Below are 23,171 nucleotides of genomic sequence, written 5' to 3' on the forward strand. Positions count from 1 at the left end.
TTTATGCTATTAATTTGCTTTGAAGACCTGTTTTTCCCATAATAGAAAGGTAACTGCAGCCCAGCCCCTGCTTGAATTATCACAAATCCCCAATTAATTGGTTCTTTTTCATGTTATTTTATCAATCTTTTCATGCATTTCCAGGTAATGAGATCGGTTGTTTAGATTTAGGAAAGCAGAGAAAGACACAGATGGGCAGAGAATGAGAAATGAAAACTTACTTTCGTCACTTTGTTCTCTCCCCAGAAAGAATGGTTGTTTCATTAAGCCTGGTGATCTTAAGTGACTTAAGCACTCGTTCTGGTTACCAGCAGTGGCCACCCTCAGCAAGAGTGGCTTTGCAGTAACCAACTATGGATGCCCCAGTGAGATCCCACCATCATTAGAGAGATGGCCTATCCAAATTTTCCCCTCCATCCAGCCTATTCTCCCCAAAATGTTCTGGGCTCTACCTGCCGCATACATCCCAGCTCCATGAGTCCTAATTTTAGGAGTCCACGTTTCTCCCATGACTGACTATCCCGTAACAGAATCCTCTGCCCACATCACATTGCTTAAGAATATAGTCTTGCCTTCCTGGAAGCACAAATCATTTTTGCATCATTCATTGACTGCTCTACTTTGCATATGAAATAATTTTTTAAAAATCCAACCAAAAAAGAAAATGAGCAAAAAAAAAAAAAGCTATCTGTACTAAATAAGGGAAAGTCTTAGCAGAATACTGATTCATTTATCAGAAGGCCAAAATTCTGACTCCAAAAACTAAAGGACTAGTTTTCGTAGTTAAAAACCAACCAACCAACCAACCACTTGATCCTTGTCTCCACCTGGGACATGTTGACCATATTCCAAAGGAGGTCTTCCCCCATCACATGAAATCACTTTCTGCCCCTCCTGGATTGAATTTCTTCTTTCAAACCCAACACTTTAAACCTTAGTAAAAGAAAGGAGAGAGGGGAAAAGCAGGAGAAAGGATGAGATAAACAAAGAGACCTAGAACCTGAGAGTGTCCTCCTGACCACATGTAGATGAGCCTCTGACCGGAATCAGAACCCTTTCTTTGGCCACAAAAGCCTAGAAATGGAAAGACACAAGCCCAGAAATCAGTTGCCACCAGCTCACTGTGGAATTCTCTTCCCTCCCCCTGCCCCCTAGGAAATTTAGGAAATACGGGGAGGAAAGAGATATTTTCTGAAGTCAACCGTGCTGGTGACTTAGATGCTCCACCACCTCCCTACCACACAGACACAACTCTTTCTTGGGAAATAACTGTTTTGCAGCACCCCCTCCCTCCCTATCATCTGCTTAAACTATGTCGTCAGCCCTGTCTCCCGGAGTCTCCTCAACATGCTTGGTACAAACCTCTCCTGTGTGGCTGGGAAAGCAAGTCTGTTCCATCTTGTGGCCGTTGGAGGTAAAGCATTTCGACTTAACCATCAGTGAATGACTAAAGCTGACTCTCCTTGGAAAGAATGTGCTGGTTCCTGCAACCCTGCTGGCTGCTGTGCACCCTCCCAAAACCTGAGGCCTGTTGGAGAGAACAAGTTCTTCAGCGCTGAGGTCACCAGACCAACGGGAGCATGGTGTGCGCGCGTGATGCCAGGGGCCCCTGGCCGCCTCCCTGCGTGGACCCAGATGAGGCATGTCCCCTCTGGGCCTTTCTGCAGGGAGGCCTGAGGAGTGAGGAGCCGTCGGTGTCCTAGGTCCAGAGCGCTTGCAGGCATCATCGTCTTTGTTCTCATATTTCCCCTCTCAACCCGGGAGTCAGAGCCCCAGACGTGTGGTCAGCGATTGATTCATTCATTCAACCTGCCTTTACTGCCAGGAGCTGATCCAGGCATGGGACCTGCGGGATTGATGAGGACAGACACCATCTTTTTTCTTAAGGAGCTTGAGTCCTAGTGAGGCTCAGAGGCTGTGCTCTCCAAGTCTGCTGCACATACAGACGTCAGAAATGGACCATGGTCTGATGGAAGGAGCACTGATCCTGGCTCTGCTACGTTCTTGCTGTGTGTCCCCTTGATGGGCATGTGAGTGCTCAGGGACCAGGACACAGTGGAAGAAGGATGGAGAGCTGGGCTCCTATCCCAGCACTGCCCCCTAATGGCTGTATGACCTCTGAGAAATTATTAAGCTCTCTGTTTTTCTTCTCCAGCTGTAAAAGGGGATAGAGTGCCTACTTCATAGGGTTGTCATGAGGATTGAAGAATCACTGCAAAAGTCCCAGGGTGGTGCACATGGTATTAGCTCTCAGATGTTAGCTGTCATTTTAATCATAGCTCTTTCCTGGCACAGAGCCCCTGACCCCTGTGGGCCTCATAACTGTCAGAACATGAGCAGACCCCAAGGAGGTGTCCTGCTGGCCACCTGGGGGCTGGGAAGGGCTGAGGGTGACTGATGGTCTCTGGTCTCTGTTTGCTCTCACAGTCGTGGCTTTGGGCAGTCCAACTCTCTCCCGACAGCCAGCTCTGTGGGCGGCGGCATGGGCAGACGGAACCCACGCCAGTACCAGATCCCCTCCCGGAATGTCCCTTCTGCCCGCCTTGGCCTCTTGGGCACCAGTGGATTCGTCAGCTCCACCCCGCGCAACACAGCCGCCAACCCCACCATCATGAAACAAGGAAGACAGGTCTGCTCCACCCTGGGCAGGAGGGTGGACCAGCCAAGCTCAGGGCCTGAGGCTCAGGACATCCCCCTAGATAACCCCACGACCAGGGGAGGGGCCAAGGGGGGCTAGACTGATGACAGTTGTTCCTCTGCCTCAGAGGTTGTTTGCACTGTTTCTCGGGAGACCAAGCAAGGCCGTGGCGACACCTGGCTTCATGGGGATTTGCTTAGGATGCCCCATGGCCACTTTAACCTTGGGTGCCCTGCACAAGGGGGCCTTTAGGAAGAAATGCAAGACATGTTTCTTCTTTGCCTTGATCCTTTACCTGCCCACACAGATCCCAGACCTGGCTTCCAGAAAAGCCTGAGCATCTGAGGTGCTTTCTTAGCCTGTTTATCTGAGGCAAATAGCTGCTTTATCATGGTTTCTCAGCTGTAGTGGAGAACCCACAGGAAGGAGCCTGGGAGAGGCTGTCAGAGGGAGAGCCGAAACACTCTCTGTTGGTCAAGGCCAGGCTGCCTGGAGGTTCTTGCTGTGTGATTTAGACCCTCTCTCCCATGGCCTCCCTTCTCCCACCCCCACTCAATGTCTTCCACCTGCTTTGTGGGGCTCTGCAGGTTGGGGCTGGGATCAGAGGGACACAAGGGGGTCTGAGATTCTGGGCTGTCATGAGAAACTAAGAGATGACAACTTGGTTTAAAAACAGGAAACAGCTCCTGGTTAGACAGGCAGGATTCACTCCCCAGGGGAAGCAGCACAGGATGGGAGAAAGCCCCACTCTGACCATTGTGGGAAGCCCCCAGATCGGTCCAAGAGGAAATCACTGCTGGGACACCCACGTAATAATAAACACACAAGCTGAGTTGGGCCAGCTCATTGCCAGCTGAGAGGTTCTTTTTTCTCCTCCTTGCTTTGTAGTAAATTGTAAGAATCTCAAAAAGAAAATCAAATGAGAGCCCTGAAATAGTTTGTGCTCTTCATTGCAGACATTTATAGAACTCCTCCCATTTCCTAGAAAAGTGATAGGAAAAGCAAAGGCAACAGAAGGGACAAAAAGAATTTTGGAGACAGTGAGGGAGATTGGTGTCCAGATTAAGCTGAGGCTTAGAGAGGGGTCTGCCGCTGAGGAGGTGGGGAGGGGAGGAGGGTGTTGAATAAAATGAATGGAATCTAGAAACCCGCTCTCTAAATAAGCACATGGATTGCGCTGGCCTATAAGCCCCTTTCCAGGAGTTAGCAGAGAGTTCTCCCGGGGTATTTGCCTCCAGGATTCTGGCTGTTGGCCTCAGTCCCACCCCCACCCTAAGATGTCTGGACTAACAGGCTTCCCTTTTGTGTTTCTCCCTAGAACCTCTGGTTCGCCAACCCCGGGGGCAGCAATAGCATGCCAAGCCGCACCCACAGCTCAGTCCAAAGGACCCGCTCACTGCCTGTGCATACTTCGCCACAGAATATGCTGATGTTCCAGCAGCCAGGTAGGGCTGGGCGCTCCATCCCTCACTCTCCTCTCCCCTTCTTGCAGAGGGGAGGCCAGATCACCAAAATAGATGCCCCGAGAACCCAGGCGGAAAGTGCTTAGCCTCAGACTGTCACCATGCATTCTTTTGAGCTTATAGAAGCCTTTCCTTTTTTAAACCATGCCTTGCCAGCATGAATAGCGGCTGGTTGGCTGGGAGCCAGCACGCGGAGCCCCAGAGTTGGTTGTGATCTGACAGGAATATTTTTGATCCTAGTCATATTTCTGGATTGACTCACCCAGAGATATCACCGGAGGGCTTTCAGGGGGCAGGGGGCAGTTGGGAGGGGTTCCAGGTGCAGCATGTGTGTGACTGGTGTGTACGTGGAGGGACGTGTAGATGGTGAGACAGAGAAAGAGAAAACTTGACAGTGCTGAGGCTGAGACCTGCCCCCGGTTTGGGAGTGCCTTGCAGTGTGGACCAGCCATCTTCCCTTTACTTGGTTAAGGAGCAGTTTGGTGCACCTGGAGTCAATTTCTCCTTTGACCACGCCTCCTCAGAGTAGCTGGAATTATGTACAGCCAAAGATGCCTGTACCTTTCCCTAGACAAGCAATTGGCCTCTTAGCCTCCACGAGTAGTACAAAGGCCCTCAAGCAATTGCTACACCTACTTAGACGACCCTCTAGGCGGGTGAACTGGACATGGGCTGCACCTGGAGGGAGATGCTAGGCAGTTGACACGCTCTGCTGTACAATGTCTTTCAGAAGCTTAAGGGGAAGTATCACTGTAGCCTGGGTGGGCAAGGAAGCTTCCTGGAATGGGAGCTGATCTTGAGGGAGCAGAAGGTGAAGAGATGGAAAGAAGAGGGTGGAGTTACAGGCAGAAGGAGCCATAGAAGCCAAGACTGCCAGGGTATTGAGTGCCACAGCGAGTCCCACGGTGGCTGGGCGGAGGGGTCAGCCTGAAGTAGCAGCGAGGAGACCAAGGGAGCTGGAAAGATTGCAGCTGATGATGGGAACCCTGAATTTTGAGCAGGGGATCAGGCAGGAGTGAGCATGGAGGAGGGAAGGGCAGGCAGGCTGGAGGAGGGAGGCCACCAAAGGTGGGGGTGGGGAGAGCCCCCTGGGGTAAGGTGTGTCCGGAAAGGGAAGGACATGCACTGGTCCACACTGCTGGTTTAAAGTTACTTCCTGACTGACAGAACTCTTCCTACTTGTGCACTTTTGTTCTAACGCTCCTTTTCTTCATTTTGATACTTGCTATTTTCTTCCTGGGAAGAAATACCTGATAAAATTGGGGATTTGTGAAGGCCTTCTCCCTGGGTCATTTTGTCCCAACCTCTGCTTCATGCAGAACTGCGTGTAATCCATTCCCAGTGAAAGAGAATCTGGACAAGAGTTGAAGACATCCTGGGCGCATTCACCTTCAGCGTTTAGTTCACCCGGACCTCAGCCCCAGGCCTGCAGCCCAGCCACGTGTTGCCCCCGGGAGCCCTAGCACAGCTGACTGCTCTCCTCCAATCCTAACATGCTTGTGTTCTCCATTCTGTCCTACCTCTTTTTCCCTCCCTGTGGCCCTCTTCCGAGTCCTCAGTCCTCCTCTTTACCCCTCTTCTTACTTGGGGAAACCCGGCCCACCGGGAAGAGCTGCACCCTGGGAGAAGAACCATTTGGATCTGTTGATACGGATCCTCCATCTGCACTTGGTTTCCCCTCCGCTGTTCTACAGCAGTGCTGAACGGTCGGCTTATGGTCAGGGCAGTTATGACCCTGAGATCGTTTCCACCCTCTTCCTGTGAAGCCTCTTGCTCCCATTGTTAAAGAATCAAATAATACCAAAGGGCTTGTAGAGGAAAGTGACTGTCCCCCTCCCCTCCTGGCCCGCAGTCCCTTCTCCCAGAGGCAGCAACGTACAACCATTTTCAGTTTTCCTGGTAGTTACCTGCAAGTCTCTTAATAATGTTCTTTGCATACAGGACTTAGAACTCTGGAACTCTTGGGTTTGGTTTGGTTTGGTTTGGTTTTAATTAGCCTCTCACCCAAGCATGGCAGCCCCACTTCCAGCAAGGCTCTGATGAACCACAGCATTTCTAGTAACCACGGCACAGGGACAGGGCTGCTCCTTATTTCCCGATTGCAAATACCCTGGCGAACGCTTGGTAGGAGCCACTCCTGAGTCCTGCTCAGCACCCTCAGCCCGTGTGGGGTGACTCCTCCTGGGACATGGGCATGAAGGACAAGACAGGGCACAGCCATGAGCCAGGATCCCTGGCTGAAGGGAGAGGAGGCTGCAGAAAGCCCTCCACGGGCACAGAACGCTCCTCCTCAGCCTTTGCGTCTAGGGGCTGGGGGCCAGGGGCTGGGGGCCAGGGGCTGGGGCTTGACCATAAGTATCGTATCAGGAAGGCAGAAGGGGATTTTCATCTTTACACAAGCAGTAGTAACAGTGAGCACAAAAATGGAATAGAGATTTCTGACCGACCCCAAATTAAATTCCCAGAAAACTGTGCATTCCAACGTTGTGGTTTCCTCCTGGCCATTGGATGTCTTCAGGGCACCCATTTTGAACTATCTGGGCAAATCTTGAAGACTACAATGTATCCCAAGGAAGTTTTGATTCTGTAATCTTAAAATAACTCCATCAAGATGATGGAATGTCTCCAAAGGATAAGGAAAACACAGGGGTCTAGAACCAGCCTCCAAGTTGTGTACCAGTTGATCAATCTCCTCGCTCCAATTTACAGGATGCTTCCTTCTTTCCTGGATCTACAGAATCCGTGGGCCTCTTGGAGGCTGTGGCAGGGTGGTTCTTCACTTCATGCCCACATGGACATATTTGAGATGTTTCCCAGGACAAGCCAAGAGAACCATCGGTGATTGTTGCCTCTTGCTGGCCTCTGGGATGAGTAGGAAACATGAAGCTAGTCCTCCCAGAGCAAGGGAGATAGGGTCTGACACACTCACCCGGGGTGCAGGGTTGGGGGTGGCGATGGTGACTTGAGTTCAAAACCAGTATGGCCCCCGGCAAGAGGGGTCATGTTCCTCTGAGAGGCAGTGTTTCCCAACTGGAAAATTAGTTTAAAAACTGCTTGCAGAATGATACCTTATCTTGGAAGCAGATCTGTTCCTGCTGACCCGGGCTCAGCCACCTTTGGGATCAGAGAGGATCTCAGAGCAGCCCTGGCATGACCCTGGGAGACCATGGAGGCTCCTCGCCGCCTAGAGGAAAAGATGGGCTTGACAGGAAAGGGCAGAGGGACTGTTGATTTCCAAGGAAAAGCACGGGGAAGGGTAGGCTGGGCAGCTTCAAAGGGGATCTCATCCTTCCCTTGCACAAAACTATGTGCAAATTACCTTTGGTACTGGGCTGCCTAGATGTGAGACGGTTGAGGCAGTACCTTATATGGCATCATTTCATGATGTGATGTATCTTTTCTCCATAGCAGACCTCCCTGTGCAGCAGCTCATGGCTGAAATCCTCCCACCATTAGAATAGCTAGGAGCAGAGTGGACAGAGCTGTCATCATGCATTTCCTCCTTAGTGTGAGTTTCAGATTCCTTCCAGAGAACTGCCCTTAGAAAGAGTGGGGAGAGGGAGAGGACAGTCAGGGCAATGGGTCCACTGCGGGAATGATAGGGGTAGCCAGGCAGAGGCAGAGACCAGGACAGGGACACACTTAAAGTACGTAATAAACACTTGCTCCCTGTCTTCTAGTAAGCCAAGGCAAAGAGCCCCGCTTAGACCTGGCACATAGTAGGTAGGGAGGTTGGCCAATGAATCGATTCTATCACAGCCAAGAACCCAACTGGGCCCATGCCCCACTGCCTCTGAGAGTCAAATTCAGAGAGACCAACTTGGGGCGAAATGGCACAACACTGTCTTGTACCATGTCCTCTTCCTCATTTTTCGTGAAAATGTAGGTCCCAGAGGATTTCCCCAGCACTCACTTTTGCAGATTGAAGATCGAGGTCTCCAGACAAGAGCTGTATTCCCCACAGCAGGCTCAGGGGTGCAACTGGGAACCCGTGTTCCTCTGCCACTCGCCCGCCCACCATGACCTGCCCTACGCTACCGCACTGGCCCCACTTCCTGTTGGCACCAGTCTCCGCCTTTCTTCCAGGTTGCTCCCTTCCCTCTGTCTTCCTTGCTCCCCTCATCACCACGGTCCAGAAGAGCCCTGGCTCTTCTATTCCATCTTTTCCTCAACAGCTTGACTTTCCTGATTTCTCACCTTCTAGCAACCGCACTTCTCACTGAACCAGACTCAAAGGCTGAGTGGCCCCAGCTCTTGTTGGCAGAGTGGGATTCTCAAGGTTTTTCCTTGAATGCCCCGACCTGTTTCTTGTTCTAAAGTCCTAAAGCAACTGGCCTCTTGACCTCAGCCTCAGGGACTTGGAGAGAGCGGCAGAAGTGCACCTCAGGGGCCACAGACATGAGACTCAGCTGGGAGGCTTCTGTCCCCCCAGGGGGACCTTGCAGGAGTGCCTCTTTAGGGATGGGGGGCCGCTTCCTTCTAGAATCCTCTAGACCCTGGGCCTGAACAGTACTCCCCGTTCTCATCCCTGGCACTTCTAAAAAGGCACAATCAAAAAGTCCCAAGGCAGCCCAGACACTGGGGATCCTAGAACCAGGGATCCTCAAATACACTCTAAATACTGGAATGGTCTGATGGGGAGGGAAGAATTCCTAGCACTGGCAGATGCCATCTGAGCTAAGGAAACAGGCCTGCTTGGGCCACAGCAGAGAAGGCTCATTTAGAGTCTATCCTTTCTGCCCTGCTGAAGACTCGAAACTACAACTGGGGGCCCAGGATCAATGCGCTGAGCCCCCAGGGTGAGCAGGAGCCAGGACAAGAGTTGGCCTGTGGTTCACATGGGCAGGCACTGCCCGAATGCTCGTCCAAGGCTTTGAGAGCTCTGCCCACCGAGCCCCCTAGCTGAGGGCTTACAGCCCGAGATGGAAGCTGTTCACCCAGCTGGTCTCCCTCTGTCCTGTGTGTGTGGGAAGATGTCACAGATCTGTTTTTATCAAATACACAATTAAAAAGTCACACTATTAGGAAACTCTGGAGTGTGAACATATGGGCTTCTCTGAAGACTCAGAAATTTTCAGAGCTGCTCTGAGACTGGTGGGGGTCACAACTCCTCCATGCACTGGAGGGAAGAGCTGGAGAATAAAAAGCAAGCACTCCAACTTTCCACCTAAAAGAGCAGCCACTAAGGTTTGGAGATTCTGGATTTCTCAGCCCCCTTTTTTTGGAACACGCAACCCCAGGCTTGGAAAATGGCATTTTGCTGCGTGTTGGCAAGAAATCCTGCAGCTGAAACACTTCTCTCCAAATGTCGAGCATCTTTATTTATCCAAATCTCTCCACAGTGTTTGTTTAAAGGGGAGTGCTAGAGAGTAAACTAAATTTTACAATGAGCATATGGATGGCTATAATTGCTGAGGGTTTTTTTTTTTTATATTTGCTAACTGGCTATATATAAAATTGTGTTTCTATTTTATAGACTTCACACCCTGAAGGCTGCTAATTTTTGCATGCATATGATTTTCACATGAATGGATGAAAATAGTGAAGTACTCTTCCCTCTAGATTGTCTAATTGCCCCGACCCTACTCCGAGAGCAGCAGGGGGGTGGCGGGGGGAGACCCGTTCTTCCCCGGAAGCCCGTCGTGCTCTGTCTGCTCGTGAATTGGCACAATTATCTTTCCAACCCGTCGCTGCTGGAACCTGTGTCAGAAAGAACCCTACCCGCTCCCCAGTGCTCTTCATACTGATCCATTTTGCCAACCTTCTCTTTGAGAATTTTAAATAACGGAAAGGACACCTGCCTCTGACGCAGCTGGTCATGGGGAACACGGATTGCAGGGAAGACCTCAATGTATCATCGAGGAAAACAGATACTTCGGTTTAGCCATTGGTTTCAACTTCCTCTCCCACCAAACCACCAACCTCATTTTTCATTCCACCCTCCACCTGCACGCCCAACCCCCGCTCTGGCCCCCAAGCGCCCCCTAGTGGAGATGTGAAGGAGCCAGGAAATGGCCTACAGTTTGGCCCACAGGACCCTTTCCCCACTTTATAGGTAGAAAGGCTAAGGCCCCAAGAAGGGAACAGCTTCCCAGGGTCACACAGGAAGGCAGTGGCAATAACGAGACTTCCCAGGCACTCAGAACATGTCCCACTGCTGTTTTTTTCCCGCCTACCCCCATAGGATTTCACAATTCTGTCCAGGTTTCACAATAGCTGTCAGTTTCCTTCTAGTTCCTGCTCCATATTTTTCATCACTCAGTAGACCTGTATGAGGTGTGCAGAAGGCCATGGCTGGGTATCATGGGAGAGTCAGAGAAATCTGAAAGCATTGTCGCTGTCTGCACGGTGCTTCCAAACTGTCAAGGATGTCCAAGAGCTCCATAGGATGAGGGACCAGGGAGGTGCTGACAGTGGGCCCCGGCAGGACAAAGGAGGCTCCCAGGGCTGCCTCCCCCTCGGAGGAAGAGGGGCTGGAGCCTGGAGAGATAGGGAGGATCCAGATGGTAGAAGGGGCTTTGTGGTTAGAATGCACACAGTACTGTCCTGGGTAGCAGGAACCCACAGAGCAGATGTCTCAGCCTTTGCTTCTAAGTGCTCGGAGCTGAGCGTGTTGACAGGCACCGGCAGGCATGCAGCGTGCAGGAGAGCACCAGCTCTGGGGCCAGACCCGTGTGATTCCTGTCCCAGCTCCATGTTAGCTGGCTAACCTTGCTAAGTCACTTAGCCTCTGGGAGCCCCACTTGAGAACCGGACACCCAGCACAGCCTTGGACTCACCAGGCTGTGGTTTCCCTTTTCTGCTCCTCAAAAAGAAGCAGAAATGCACCAGGCTGGGTTCTAGGCACAGAGAGCAGAGCCAAGTCCTGCTACAATGAAGCAAATGTTCAGCTGGGAGGAGGCAACAAATAAATAATATGTCAGTTTTCAGTGACAGTTATGAAGAAAAATTAAGCGGGGGCGGGGGGGAAGACCACAAACAGAAAGTCCTTTCCAAGAAGAGAGTAGAGCCAGAGACGTGACAGCAGGCAGAGAGTGAGCCATGGAAATGCCCAGGGACCAGAATTCTGGGCAGAGGGAACAGCAGTGCAAAGGTCTTGGGGTAGAAAAGGGCCTGGGGTAGAGTGAAGGAAGGGATTGTTGTACGAGGGCAGAGAGGTAACAAAGGGTCAGATCTGTGGGGCTTTGCAAGCCATGGCAAGGGGTTGGCTTTTACTCCAATGGAAGCTTCTCGGGGGTTCTGAGCAGAGGACTGGCAGCCTGTGACTATGACAGCTATTTTTAGTCAGCAGTTTTCTTCCAGCTGCCCACGTTAACAGTGGACTCAGAGGTTGGTTGAACCTGAGTGTAACTCACCCTCCATGCTGGCCCTGACAATCCCCCCGAGCCCTCCCAGGGTGGCCCACCTGACCCTGACCCTGGCAGGTGGAGTCAGTGGCACCGTGCGTACCTTCTCCTTGTTCTTAGAGACCCTGTCACCAACATAACCCTTTGTCCCCTGCAGAATTCCAGCTGCCTGTTACTGAACCTGACATCAACAACAGGCTGGAGTCCTTGTGCCTCAGTATGACCGAGCACGCCCTGGGAGGTGAGTGTGTCCTCCCCGCATGCCCCTGCACACCTGGGAGAACCGCAGGCCATCTGCTGTCCACTCAGCAGCAGCTCGGGACAGTGGGAAGGGCACAGGCTGGGGAGGCAGGGGACAGGGAGGGAGAGTGGCCGGGGATGCTGCTGGGCCCCCATCAGGCCACGCCATCCTCAGCAGCCCACAGCGCCCTGCTCCTCCCCCTTTTTCGAGAGGTGACTCAGGGCCCTGCAGACCAAGGCTGTCCCTCTTGCCCCAGAGGCTCCACCCACCAGGCCACACTGGAGTCCCACCACGGCAGTTGTCCTAGCCAAATGTGGGCGCTGGAGGAATCGGGAACACAAGACGTGGCTTTTAGTGGGAACATCCCCCCGTCCAAACAGCACTGGATTCTTTCCTTCTCGGCACTAGATCCCCGAGTCTGGTCCAAGCATATCCCAACTTGCTCTAAAAATAGACTTTCTGAAACAAAAATCCTTGCTTGTTTTTACATCTGCCTGTTCCAAATGGCTTCCACGATGCCTGGAGCCCCACGCAGCCCGAGGTGATGGGGACAGTGTGACGAGGACGGCCTGGGTGGGTGTGGCTGGGGTTGCCAGGCTGCGGCCCCCGGAGGGGCTCCCAGGAGCTGCTGGGTCCTCCCGCTGCTGTTTGGGCCGCAGCCCTGTGTTGTCATAACAGCCCTGGGAGGCCTTCAGAGCCCTCCTGGTACTAAACGGGTGCCTTTCTCTCGCCGGGACTCACTGCCAGCCTGGGGATGTTTGGCAGGCAGCAGAGAGATGTCCGCCCCTTCCTGCCAGCCTCCGGGGAGGCTCTGAGTCATGGAGATGCAGAGAGGCCTCCCGTGACCCTTCCCGACAGCCCTCTCTGGTCTGGATGCACTCACCCGCTCCAGAGATGGGCACACGTAGAGCCACAATTTGTGTAAGCTGGCAGGGATGGGTGGAGAAAGGCTGTTGTCAGCCACTGTTCCAGAGAGTTTTGTTCCCCTGACCAGGGATGTTTAGTCTCTACAAACACAATCTTACCCTAAAACCAAATATGAGGCAGATAAATGCTTTGCAGAGTACAGGGCACCCACCTGACCTCACCTGGGGGTGCAGGGGGTTCTCCAGGCCTGGAGAAGCCCCCGCTCAGTACCACCAGGGAGCTAGCTGAAGGCCTTCCAGGGCTGCTGACCAGAGAGACAGTGGGCTGCACAGCTCCCTCTGGGACCCCCAGTCTAGGGTTCCAGGGAACTCCATTTGCAAACACTGCTCTCTCCCTTGACCATCCAGTTCAGATCCTGGAAGCGTCCCAGCATCATTGGTTCACTCCTGGTACCTCTGGGGGAGGAGCTACCAGCTCCTTTTCTCCAGGTAACCAAGGAGGTTGGGTCAGTATGCTGACAGCCCTAGGGATAATAGGGAACAACCCAAAGGTCCATCAGCAGATGAATATGGATGAAGAAGATGCAGTAGAACCATACAGTGGCGTGTCACTCAGCCTTTAAAAGGAACGAAGTGCTGACAGGTGCTACAACATGGCTGAACCTTGAAAGCGTTATGTCAGGTGAAGGAAGCCAGACACAAAGGACCACAGAGTGCGTGATTCCGTTTTTGTGAAATGTCCAGAACAGACAAAATCCATAGAGATAGGAAGTAGATAAGGGGTTGCCAGGGGTTGGAGGGAGGTGGGATTGGAGGGTGACTGCTAATGGGTACCAGATTTCTTTGGGGGAGTGATAAAAATATTCTGGTGGTGATGGTTGCACAAACATATGAATGCTCTGTGAATATGCTAAAAGCCACTGAATTGTACACTTTAAAAGGGTGAGATTTGTGGGATGTGAATTATATCTCAATTTTGTCCAAAAGGGAAGGCTTGTAGACCTAGTCGGCAGGCCAAGCTCAGCCCACTGCAGGCGGCCCCAGTGCCCTCCCACCTGACACACCCGGCTGGGGCTGGCGGGGACTCCGCTCAGTCCTGTGCTGCCTGTAGGAGTCAGCAGGGAGCTGGCCTCTCCCCCAGGGCCTGATAAAGCTCAGACAATTGGCAGGTTGGAAGCTCTTATCAATCTACTAAGTACTAATGTTATCGTCATTGGTAGCAAGAATGCCAAATGCCTTTAATTAAAGGGAGGTTTTCACTGAAAAGACTTCACTTTTTAGCCCATTCTTCTATTTTTACAGAAAACCTCTGTGAACTGGTGTGTTTTTTGCTAATGTTTTCATCTTGCTAATCTCCTAAGCCTTTTTATTGCCATGTTTTTTTCTCAGTAATCCTCTCTGGTGGGAAGCCCGGTAAGCAGTTCCCTGAGCAAATTAGGTTTCAGGGTGGCCGGGCTGGGCACAGTGGCGGTGTGCCCTCCCTCCAGCGGTGACAGCACCTGTCGGCCGGCCGACCCCTTTCCCGGTGCCAGGGAAGATGACCTTCTGAGGACAGAATTTCTGCCAGTAAATGAAGTCATCTTACAGGGGGACAAATGACTAGGGAGAGGAAAGCAGAGCAGTACAAGAGGTTCCTCTGCTTGTGTCTCAAGAAAAGTCAGGCGAGGAATCCAAGTTCCTGGGACACCACATCCCAGGACGGCCATTCTAATGTGGTTGCTCCCTGGGGCCCCGAGACTTGGGGCCCATCCTTTTGTGCTGACGCCTCTGCTCTCGGCCTCCTCCAGTAACGGCTGCCCTCTTGGTGTCTGTCTAAGCTACTTTTCTCTGGCCTCCCCTATCCATCTCTTTTCCCTCCCCCAGCCCCTCCGATAGAACCCACCAGGATGCCCAGGGGCTGGGTTGCCTCTGCCGTCTTGGTTTGTGAGTCTCTATTTAAGGTGTTCCTCTGGCTCTGTCGGGCTTGCTCCTGACTGGTGGCCCAGGTGTTCAGGAAGCCTCGATGCCAGGCCTGGCCATTATCTTCCTCGTGCAGAGGGGCGGCATGGGCCAGAATACCCACAGCCACAAAAGCGAGACCCCTCCCAGCAGAGTGGGGCCCACAGTGAAGCAAAACCATCACGAGGAATGTGCGGTCCACCCGCTGATGTTCTGGGGTTCGTGCCTCACCTGACCCCCTTGTCATTCCATCTCCCTTTCTCTCCTCACTTCTTCTTGGGACCTAAAGCCCCACTTACAGCCAATATAGGGACTTTGTGCAAATTAGAAAAAGGCCCTATTTAAAAAAAGTAAGAAAAATAAAATAAAAGGCCCCACTTTTTTAAGACACTGTTCTGCCCTTTGTTTGAAATTTGCCATAATGATGATAAAGCCTATGACGGTTGCATGTAAATGGTGCCCCCTGGAGTTGTGCAGAGCACAATTTGTACAACTATAAATGGCGAGTCTGGAATTAACCTACTAGTCATTTTCCTGCAGATAAATACTGACTGTCGCTCTTGGAGGTTGAGGTGTAGGGTTAGAATTTCATGGAAATGAAGCTTGGGGTTAGTTGAGAATCTCTTGTTTCCAGCTCCTCACTTCCACAACTGTGAAAGGCTAGCATTAACTAGTGGATCAGTGAGGCCCAGCAGGAGTGTGCCCTGACCCCAGGCACACGTGTGTGTGCACACAAACCCACGCTCACTGTTCTCCCACGACCAGAAACCACTGCAGAGCCATCCCTCCAGGGGCCAAGGTTGACAAGTGCAGAAGGCGGGGGAGGGGAGATTAGTTCACATCTGGGGACCGCTCACATTGATCGTCTGAAACCACGGGTGCTCTCAGGGGCCATTTGCTTCCCCTCTTTAAAATCTCTCCAAAAATCATATAGAACTTTACACACACACACACACACACACACACACACACACACACCCATTACATGAGTGTAACTGGTGAACTCTGAATAAGATGGGTAGATTGCGTCACATTAGTATCTTGATTGGAATATCATACTGTAGTTTGGCGCCATGTTACCACATGGACAAACCTGGAAACAGAGTTCTGTTTCTTACAACTGCATGTGAACCTCCAATGATTGCATTAAAAGTTTGAATTAAAGAAACATTTCTCCTCCAAGTCCCTGCTGGTGAGATGCCAGCCTGGCACCACCCATGAGGATGTAAGGAGACCTCTGCAGTGGACTCAGTGCTCCCCACTGTAAAACTCTGCCTACGGCCTCTAGACATGCATCCAGGAGCCAGATTTGTGGCTCAGAAGTTTAGACCAGGACACGCCTACTGACGTCTGGACATCAGCCAAACCAGGGAAGCAACCAGCATCCCATCCTGGCCTTCATCTAGTGCTCACTGAACAGAGTCATTTCTACCTCCTACAAGGTAGTCCTCTCTCTGCTCATGGGAGAAGCTCGAGCATGGACCATGGTAGGGACCAGTAACTGTCCTCCTGCACCAGCCTGCCAGAGAAACCACTCTAAAACCAAATCTGGTTACTCGACCACTTACCCCTCCCCGGTTGCCTATGTCTAAGCTCTTGTTCATAGTACACAAAACCCTTATGGTCTGATTCTGGGGACTCTCCTATAGTCCCATGTGAAAAGGGGTTGGGCAGTGATTGGCTCCCTCTGTGGTTGGCCTCACTCCTGGCCCCTCCTCTCTGACAGGCATGTCCTCCACTTCATAGCACAGTTTAGCCGATTCTCCATAATGTAGACATGGCACATGCTGGGTGGCCTCAGCACTCTCCCATGTCCATGGGCTCTTTCAGTGGCAGATGCCCCCAACATCTCACTGTGGTGTCTCTCCCCACGATCAGATGCATGAGACATAGAATCTGGGTCAGTTTTGGTCAGATGCATCCCCCTGGTCTGCTCAGCTGTGACCAGGGATCAGAATCACTAATACCTCATCGCTGGTCTTTCAGCAGGGACTTGGGCGGGAGACGGAGATGCTTCCAAAGAAAGGGACATGAGCTGGACAGGACCACCTGCATGTCTATTGCAAACCTAACTGGTTCTCAGCCGCATCTCCTGCCACTCCTCCGTTCCCCCATCCCTTACCCTTAACCTCCAAACTCCACCCACCACCAGGTCCACCCTTCAATGAACAACATGACGCCTGTCCCTGAGCTATACGCCCTCAGCCACCTGCATCCTCTCCTGCCTCCTCTTTTCTCCTCCTACCAGCACCATTCTACAAGTCATTTTCTTTCTCTCTGAAACCGTCCTTGACTTCCAAGGGCGACTTAAACACTCCTTCCTCTGAGTTCCTGCTGCGCCTGGTACGTACTCCACTCATGACTCATACACCATTGTTGGTTTACCGTCTGTGTCCCGACGAGGAAATACAGACTGGGACTAGATGGTGAGGATAGGTCTTTTCATCTTGGTTCCCAGGCTCCCTACCGCTCCTGGCAAAAACAGCTATTCCCCAGTGTTGCGTGGGTGGGTGTGTGAAGGATGAGTGGATGGATGGATGGAGGAATTTAGCCCTTCTCTGTCCTCAGAGACGGGGAGGCCCCACGTGCGTGACGTTGGAGTCCAGGGCGTGAACAGAATTGCTTTGCTCACCTGTGCCCACTGTGTCCTTCTTTCCCTCCCAGACGGGGTTGACCGCACCTCCACAATCTAGAAGCTGAAGATGAGCGTGACCGCGCTGGCCGTGAAATCGACTGCTGCGGGTCCAGTGTCAGCCATCCTCAGGGTTGCACAGCATCCTCCAGGATACTTTGCAGCCTTTTTTTTTCCCTGGTCCCTCTCCCATTTTGATTTTGTGAGAGCGTAGGTCATCCTTGTAAACATATCAGTAGACCTGGGATGGGTTATTTTGTCATTTGTTTCTGTCATGGGATGGCTTGGTGTGGGGCATGGGGAGGGGTCTCTGAGGGAAACGTGGGACTGGGAGGGGGTGGAGGGAATGCAAGTGTGGCTTCCTGGATGGAAAGGGAAACATTTTTTTAAAAAAGGAACCGCTGTGAGAGAGAGGAGAGCCCGCCCTGAGAGAGAGGAGAGGCATGGGAGGGAGGCAGAAGCCCCTGGCCCTCGGGAGCCTTCTCAGAAGCCTGCCTCCACAGTCGGGCCCCCGCAGGAAGGCATGGGTGCCCGCGACCAAAGCCAGGTGGTGGCTCGCGCTTCTTTGTCTCCCCGCCGATGGGATTTCCCTGAGGCCCCTGCTTGAAATGCAGCCCCAGGAGAGGTCCACGTGGCAACGGGGGCAGGAAGGGAGAAATTCCCTCCCGCAAAACTTAAGATAAACTTTGATTTGTGTATTGTTTACATAACAATTTTAAAGGGTACATAATGTGTAAAGAGTTGGGATAGAACTTTTCTTCATACTGTGGTTTTTGTAAAGGATTTGTTGATATGGATTCATTTCTTTCCCTCTATTTTTATAATTGCAGCAGGGTTGTCTTTTTAAATGGCTGCCAAGCTCTGCTTCTCCGGAAGACGGATGCAGTCACGTAGGCCTGAGTTATGTCTTCCACCTGCGGGTGGGAGGAGCGTGTAGGTGGAGTCGGAGGACCAGGATGCAGCTGGAATGGGCGGAGCGCTGGGGAGGGCGCCACCATGTGGTCGGTTGTGGGGTTGTGCACAGTCACCTAGAGATGCTAAAGAATCCTGCTGCCCTTTCCGTGCTGGATTTGCTTCTCATCTGGAGACACCTCTTCCTCCCCAGCCTACCATGAGGTTTCACCCTATCACTCCTGGCCTCGCTGCGTGCACACACACAGGTGGGTACAAGTTCCACTGGAGGAGAAAAGGCAAGGGTGGATATTTTTCCCTAGCAAAAGGCCTTAATACCCAGATAATAAGCTTAAAATGCCGCTTACGGGGGTTGTTCACAGGAAGCTGAACCTGGGGGCTGCACCCCCTTGGCTTGCTCATCGCTGCGGAAGAGCAGGGGAGCAGGGTCCAGCAACAGTGTATGAACGGTCAGTCAGCATGTGGCAGAGAGAGCTGTGGGGAGACGTGCCAGATGGGCAGTGAAAGACGTGGGGAAGGTCGACTTCCTGATGGAAATGATGGTTCTATCACACATGTCAGGGATTTGCTGTGTTGTCAGCTGATTTATCGACGCACACAGAAAGGAGACAAAACCACTGGTTACATGGTGAGAGATTAACAAACTATACTATCACAAAGTAATAGCTCTATTTCTTAAGGGCAAGAAAGATTTGATGCAGTGGAAGGTATTAGAGGAAATCCAAGAGGAACTGTGCTCTGCACTAGAAAATTGGGTTGTGTAAATGATTGTATGACTGCTCGGCCAGAGGCAAGATTGGGGAGATGGTATGAAGCCTGTTTATTGAATGGGTGAGTCTAGTGCTGTTTTTGTTTTTGTTTTGTTTAAGCAAAGTCAGAGTCGAAATTGAAGAGATCAGACCATGAAAATCACTGCACTTGTTTATGGGTATTTTTTAAAAAATAAGTTAATGAAGTAAATACAGATTTAAAAGGCCTTAATGAAATCCGAACAGCTTTCTTTTACCTTCAAGATTAAAAATGTACACCCAACACAGGCTTGGATATTCTGAGGCTCATGAATTCCTTTTAAAGTCTAAAATGAGGGAACATCTCAACCATAGCGAGCCTCTAACAAGCAAAGAAGGCTTGAATCCACAACATCCTGCATTGCATTAAAAAAAAAAAGTCCTCCTTGGGTCTCTGTGTTCTAAAGATGCAAATCCACGTGCAGAAAGAGGCAGCATTTTTTAGTTGATTTCTTTTTAACCAAGTGCCATTAACATTCATCCTCCACACCCCTTTTCTAAGCAAGCTTAGGGTTACTTGGGGAATGTGCTGGGATGGACGCTCATGTGTGAGTCGGGAAGAACAGGTCAAAGGATGTCGAAGGCCAAAGGCAAGACCAGAGGGTTCGCGAAGGTGTTTTTTTGGATGCTGAGAAAGTTAACGAAGAAGGAACAATGGTTTAACACGTCTCGTGGAGAGATAAGAATGATTCAGATCTGCTGCAAAACACATGTATCCATAAAGACTTGGGTTATTCAGAAAACAGATTGTGAACACAATCACATTAGCATGAATCCTTTAAAAGGAAGAAGACCTTAAAGTATTTGCAAATCTGAATTTCTATTTATTCCTTCACTGAATATAGAAACAATGGTTATCTGATTATTAGAGATATTATTTTGGATATGTTACTTATTAACTTGCTATGGCTGGTAACCATGATAAAGTCTGTTATTAATAACAACATAATTCTTTTTTTAAAAAAAGAAAGGCTTATTTTTCATTGACTGTGTATAGATTTATCTACTTAGTTGTGTTTTTGCTATTAGTGTTTTCATTTTTTTTTTAAGTTGAGTGTTCTGATAAATTTTAGGAGCCTGTCCCCACCTTGTTTTGAGTCCTGTGTTGACTGCAGGTATACAGCTCAGTCTAAAAATCCTAAAGCAAAAGAATTTTATTTATATAAAAAAAAATCAAACAGTTGCATGCGTAAGGCTGTGAAGTCAAATATTTAGAAATAAAGCGGCAGTGCCTTTTTTTGTATTTACCCACTGACCCCCAGATGCAACTGTTTTATATGAAGTAAATAGTAAACATTAAAAATCTCAGAGTAAAATCTATCTCACTACATGGTTTTTTCCCCCTCCCCTTGTGTTGATTTAAGCAGTGTGTATGTGACATCTCTCCGCTGTCCCAGGGACAGTGGTAGCCTGCGACACTGTTATCATGTATGTTTTATTGGTGCTTTTTATTCATAGTGGTTTCTTACCAGAAACAGTAGGAAGACACACATGAACTGTGTACAAGAAATGAAGCATTGCTGCTGAGATGTTTTGTTTTGTCTTTTCCACATGCTTTTTGAGTTTCACTTTCTAAACGAGGGCCAGCAGGCAAAGTAGACGCTGCTGGGTGGGCCCTTGGAGGGTGGCTGTTGGCACCCGGCTCTCCGATCCTGTGTATCAACGACCCCTTCTTGGTACTCGGGATTGGAGCTACAGCCGGGCTCCCTCTCCCGTTCGTTTGAAGAGACACTGAGGGAAACGAGGTTTTCTTTTGAGGTGTCGCTGGCTGCCTTTTACGGAATGGGAGCCTTCTCCGGGTCTTCTGTTCTTCTGCACCTCTTGTAGCTACTGCCAGTGCAAGGTTTGTAAATGCGCGTTCCCCCTCTGGACCTGGGATCTCACCTGGAGCCTGGGCTGGGGGCAGAGCTGGGCTGACTGTGTAGGCATGCAGCCGGAAGGGCCGTGAGGGAAGAGAAGCAGCCCCAGTCTCGGTCGTTGGCCCTCTAGGGATGTCTTGGGCAGGCAGCCCCAGCTGGGGTGCCCAGAAGCAGTAAAACCAAGGCACTCAGGTGTGCCTTTTGCAAGAAGGCCCTGCAGAAGGATACTTTGCACATGGGGCTGTGATAACACTAATGTTGATTTTTTTTTTTTTACAAGTCATCAGAGATGTTTGCAAAGTGAGTTTTATTTTTTTGTAATTCCTTTATCTTTACTTAAAGGTGAATGTGTATTCCTCTGGGAGGAATAGGAAGAAAACAGGAATGTTAATAATGTCAAACAGAAGACTTCCTCCCTTATTAATATATAACTCTCCTGTATTTATGCCTAATGTAAGCTGACTTTTAAAAAGCTTTCCTTTGTTGCATGCCCTGTGCAGGCATCCCTATTGTACATGCATGCCTTTCATCCTGTTTTCCTGTATAAAGTTAGTGAACAAAGAACTATTTTTGCCTAGTTCATGTTGCCAAGCAATGCATATTTTTAAATTTTGTCATATATGGAAATAGCATGTTTGTTACATGTAAAAGCTTTACTGATATACAGATATACTAATGTTTGAAGATGCTGTTCTTTGCAAGTGTACAGTTTTCAAATGTTGTTACCAGTGAAACACCCTTGTGGTTTAAACTTGCTACAATGTATTTATTACTCATTTCCTCCCATGTAACTAAGAATCATGGCTATATTTCATATCAACGTTATATTGAAAGTGAAGGGAAATGATTAATACAAGGTTTTGTAACACTGGTGTGTGTCTTTTTTTCTTTTTTGTCAATGTGATTGATGAGAAAACTAGAACTGAATCTTAGAAATAAGCCAACCGGGAAGAAAATTAGCCTGACATCCCTGTAAACTGTTCCCACCTGGCCATTCTATGAACACTGTCAACTACAAGCTCCTTTTTTTTTTTTTTAACAAAAAGGTAGGGAGAGAGGTATAAGGTTTTTCGCAGCTTAATCTGTGCTCAGAGTAGCCAATAAATGCATCAGCTGACTTAGGGGCATGTTTCTAAATACAAACTCTAACCTTGCAGGTGATATTGTGTATCGCTTGCTCTCCACCCTCAATGCCTTTGAAATCATACTTCACCCCTTAACCACAGCATAAACCGTAGCCGCCTTGGAGCCTTGGGCTTTTATCTACACCCCAAGGGCTTGAATTTTAATACTTCTAATTCCAGTATGCTGCATAATATATAGTAATATAAACTCTAAATAATGTGTCAGTTAAGCATATGGCTAGAGAGACCACCCTGAGTTTGAATTCTGGCTCCAGTATTCTCTGGCTGTGTGATCTTAAGCAAGTTCCTTAACCTCTCTGAGCCTTGTGTTTGGTTTGAGTTTTGGCCTATGATATTCAAGGTTTATGTAATTAAGGTTATGTAAATTAGTCCTACAACTCCACCCCGAAAAAAGTAAAGACAAAAGAAGACATAGGATATAGAGGTTGTTACCACTAAAACCTAGCAACCCGAGATTTCTCTGAGGCAACCACAGCTTAATATGACAATGAGCACATGATGACTCTCTTTTCACCAGTCTCAAGCTGCTCAAGAGACTTGAAAAATCCAAAATAATCCCTGGAAACATGAAGAAATGCCTTATAAGCTGAGACATTAAATGAAATTCCTCCTAAAGTTAAATTCCCATAACCCAAATGAGCTGTATCTCAGTGTATGACTCAAGAATATTCTAAAGGGGAAGGGAGAGTGTATAAGTGAAGAGTTAAGACTCACTTTTGAAATGTGTGGAATGAGGGGAAATATGAGATTTGTGAGATTAGAGGGACCCTAAAGGGCTCAGCACAGTGCCTGAAACGGGGTTAGTTAGCAATTTTCATCAGCAAAGCTGTGGCTCTTTGTTTGCAAACTTTGTAATGGCTTCTTCAATCCTGGAAAAAAGCTTATCCATGTAGTAAAGCTTTTAGGACTTCACCGAACTGCCCCCTCCCCAAAAGAGGTTTAATTGCGTTTATTAAAGGGGGATGAGCACCTATACAGCATTCTGGCTTGGAAGAGGCTGCAGTGGGTTTGAGCCAGGAACCCAGAAGGGGCAGGACGGTACGAATCAACTCATACTCTCTAGGCTAATGAGAACAGCGCCATGGAGCATTTCAGGAAGGATCCAAACCCTGGGAAAGTACCTTGGTTTGGTCCCTTGAACAGTCACTACATCTGGGTGTGGCCCTGACTCCTGATCAGCCCAAGTTCTATTGTACCCAGAGGCTGAGGGGAGGGCCTGGGGGAGGCAAAAATCTTATCCATAACCAGAACCTAATCCTTTTCTAGAAAGATGAACAGGTCAGGGTGACCCTGGGCCCCCAGAAGCCCACACTTCGTCCAGGCCCCCTTCCCCAGTGGGCATG

At 49.9% G+C, this 23,171-nt stretch overlaps 1 protein-coding gene across 5 annotated transcripts in view; it reads left to right on the forward strand.

Annotated features, from left to right (window-relative positions):
- Nucleotides 1-21,553, forward strand: part of SAMD4A (sterile alpha motif domain containing 4A) — a 203,578-nt gene extending 182,025 nt beyond the window's left edge. For 4 of the 5 annotated variants that reach the window (XM_032482073.1, XM_032482075.1, XM_032482074.1 and 1 more), the window contains 4 exons: nucleotides 2,428-2,629; nucleotides 3,957-4,083; nucleotides 11,605-11,688; nucleotides 17,157-21,553. In XM_032482073.1, the coding sequence (XP_032337964.1) occupies nucleotides 2,428-2,629; nucleotides 3,957-4,083; nucleotides 11,605-11,688; nucleotides 17,157-17,185 (442 nt within the window). In that variant the 3' untranslated portion in view covers nucleotides 17,186-21,553. The remainder of the gene's footprint in view (nucleotides 1-2,427; nucleotides 2,630-3,956; nucleotides 4,084-11,604; nucleotides 11,689-17,156) is intronic. The other variant, XR_004320712.1, reaches the window with a different exon arrangement.
- Nucleotides 21,554-23,171: the final 1,618 nt, after the last annotated feature.

The sequence above is a fragment of the Camelus ferus genome, chromosome 6 (genome assembly GCF_009834535.1).
Source record: "Camelus ferus isolate YT-003-E chromosome 6, BCGSAC_Cfer_1.0, whole genome shotgun sequence".
Lineage (NCBI taxonomy): Eukaryota > Metazoa > Chordata > Mammalia > Artiodactyla > Camelidae > Camelus > Camelus ferus.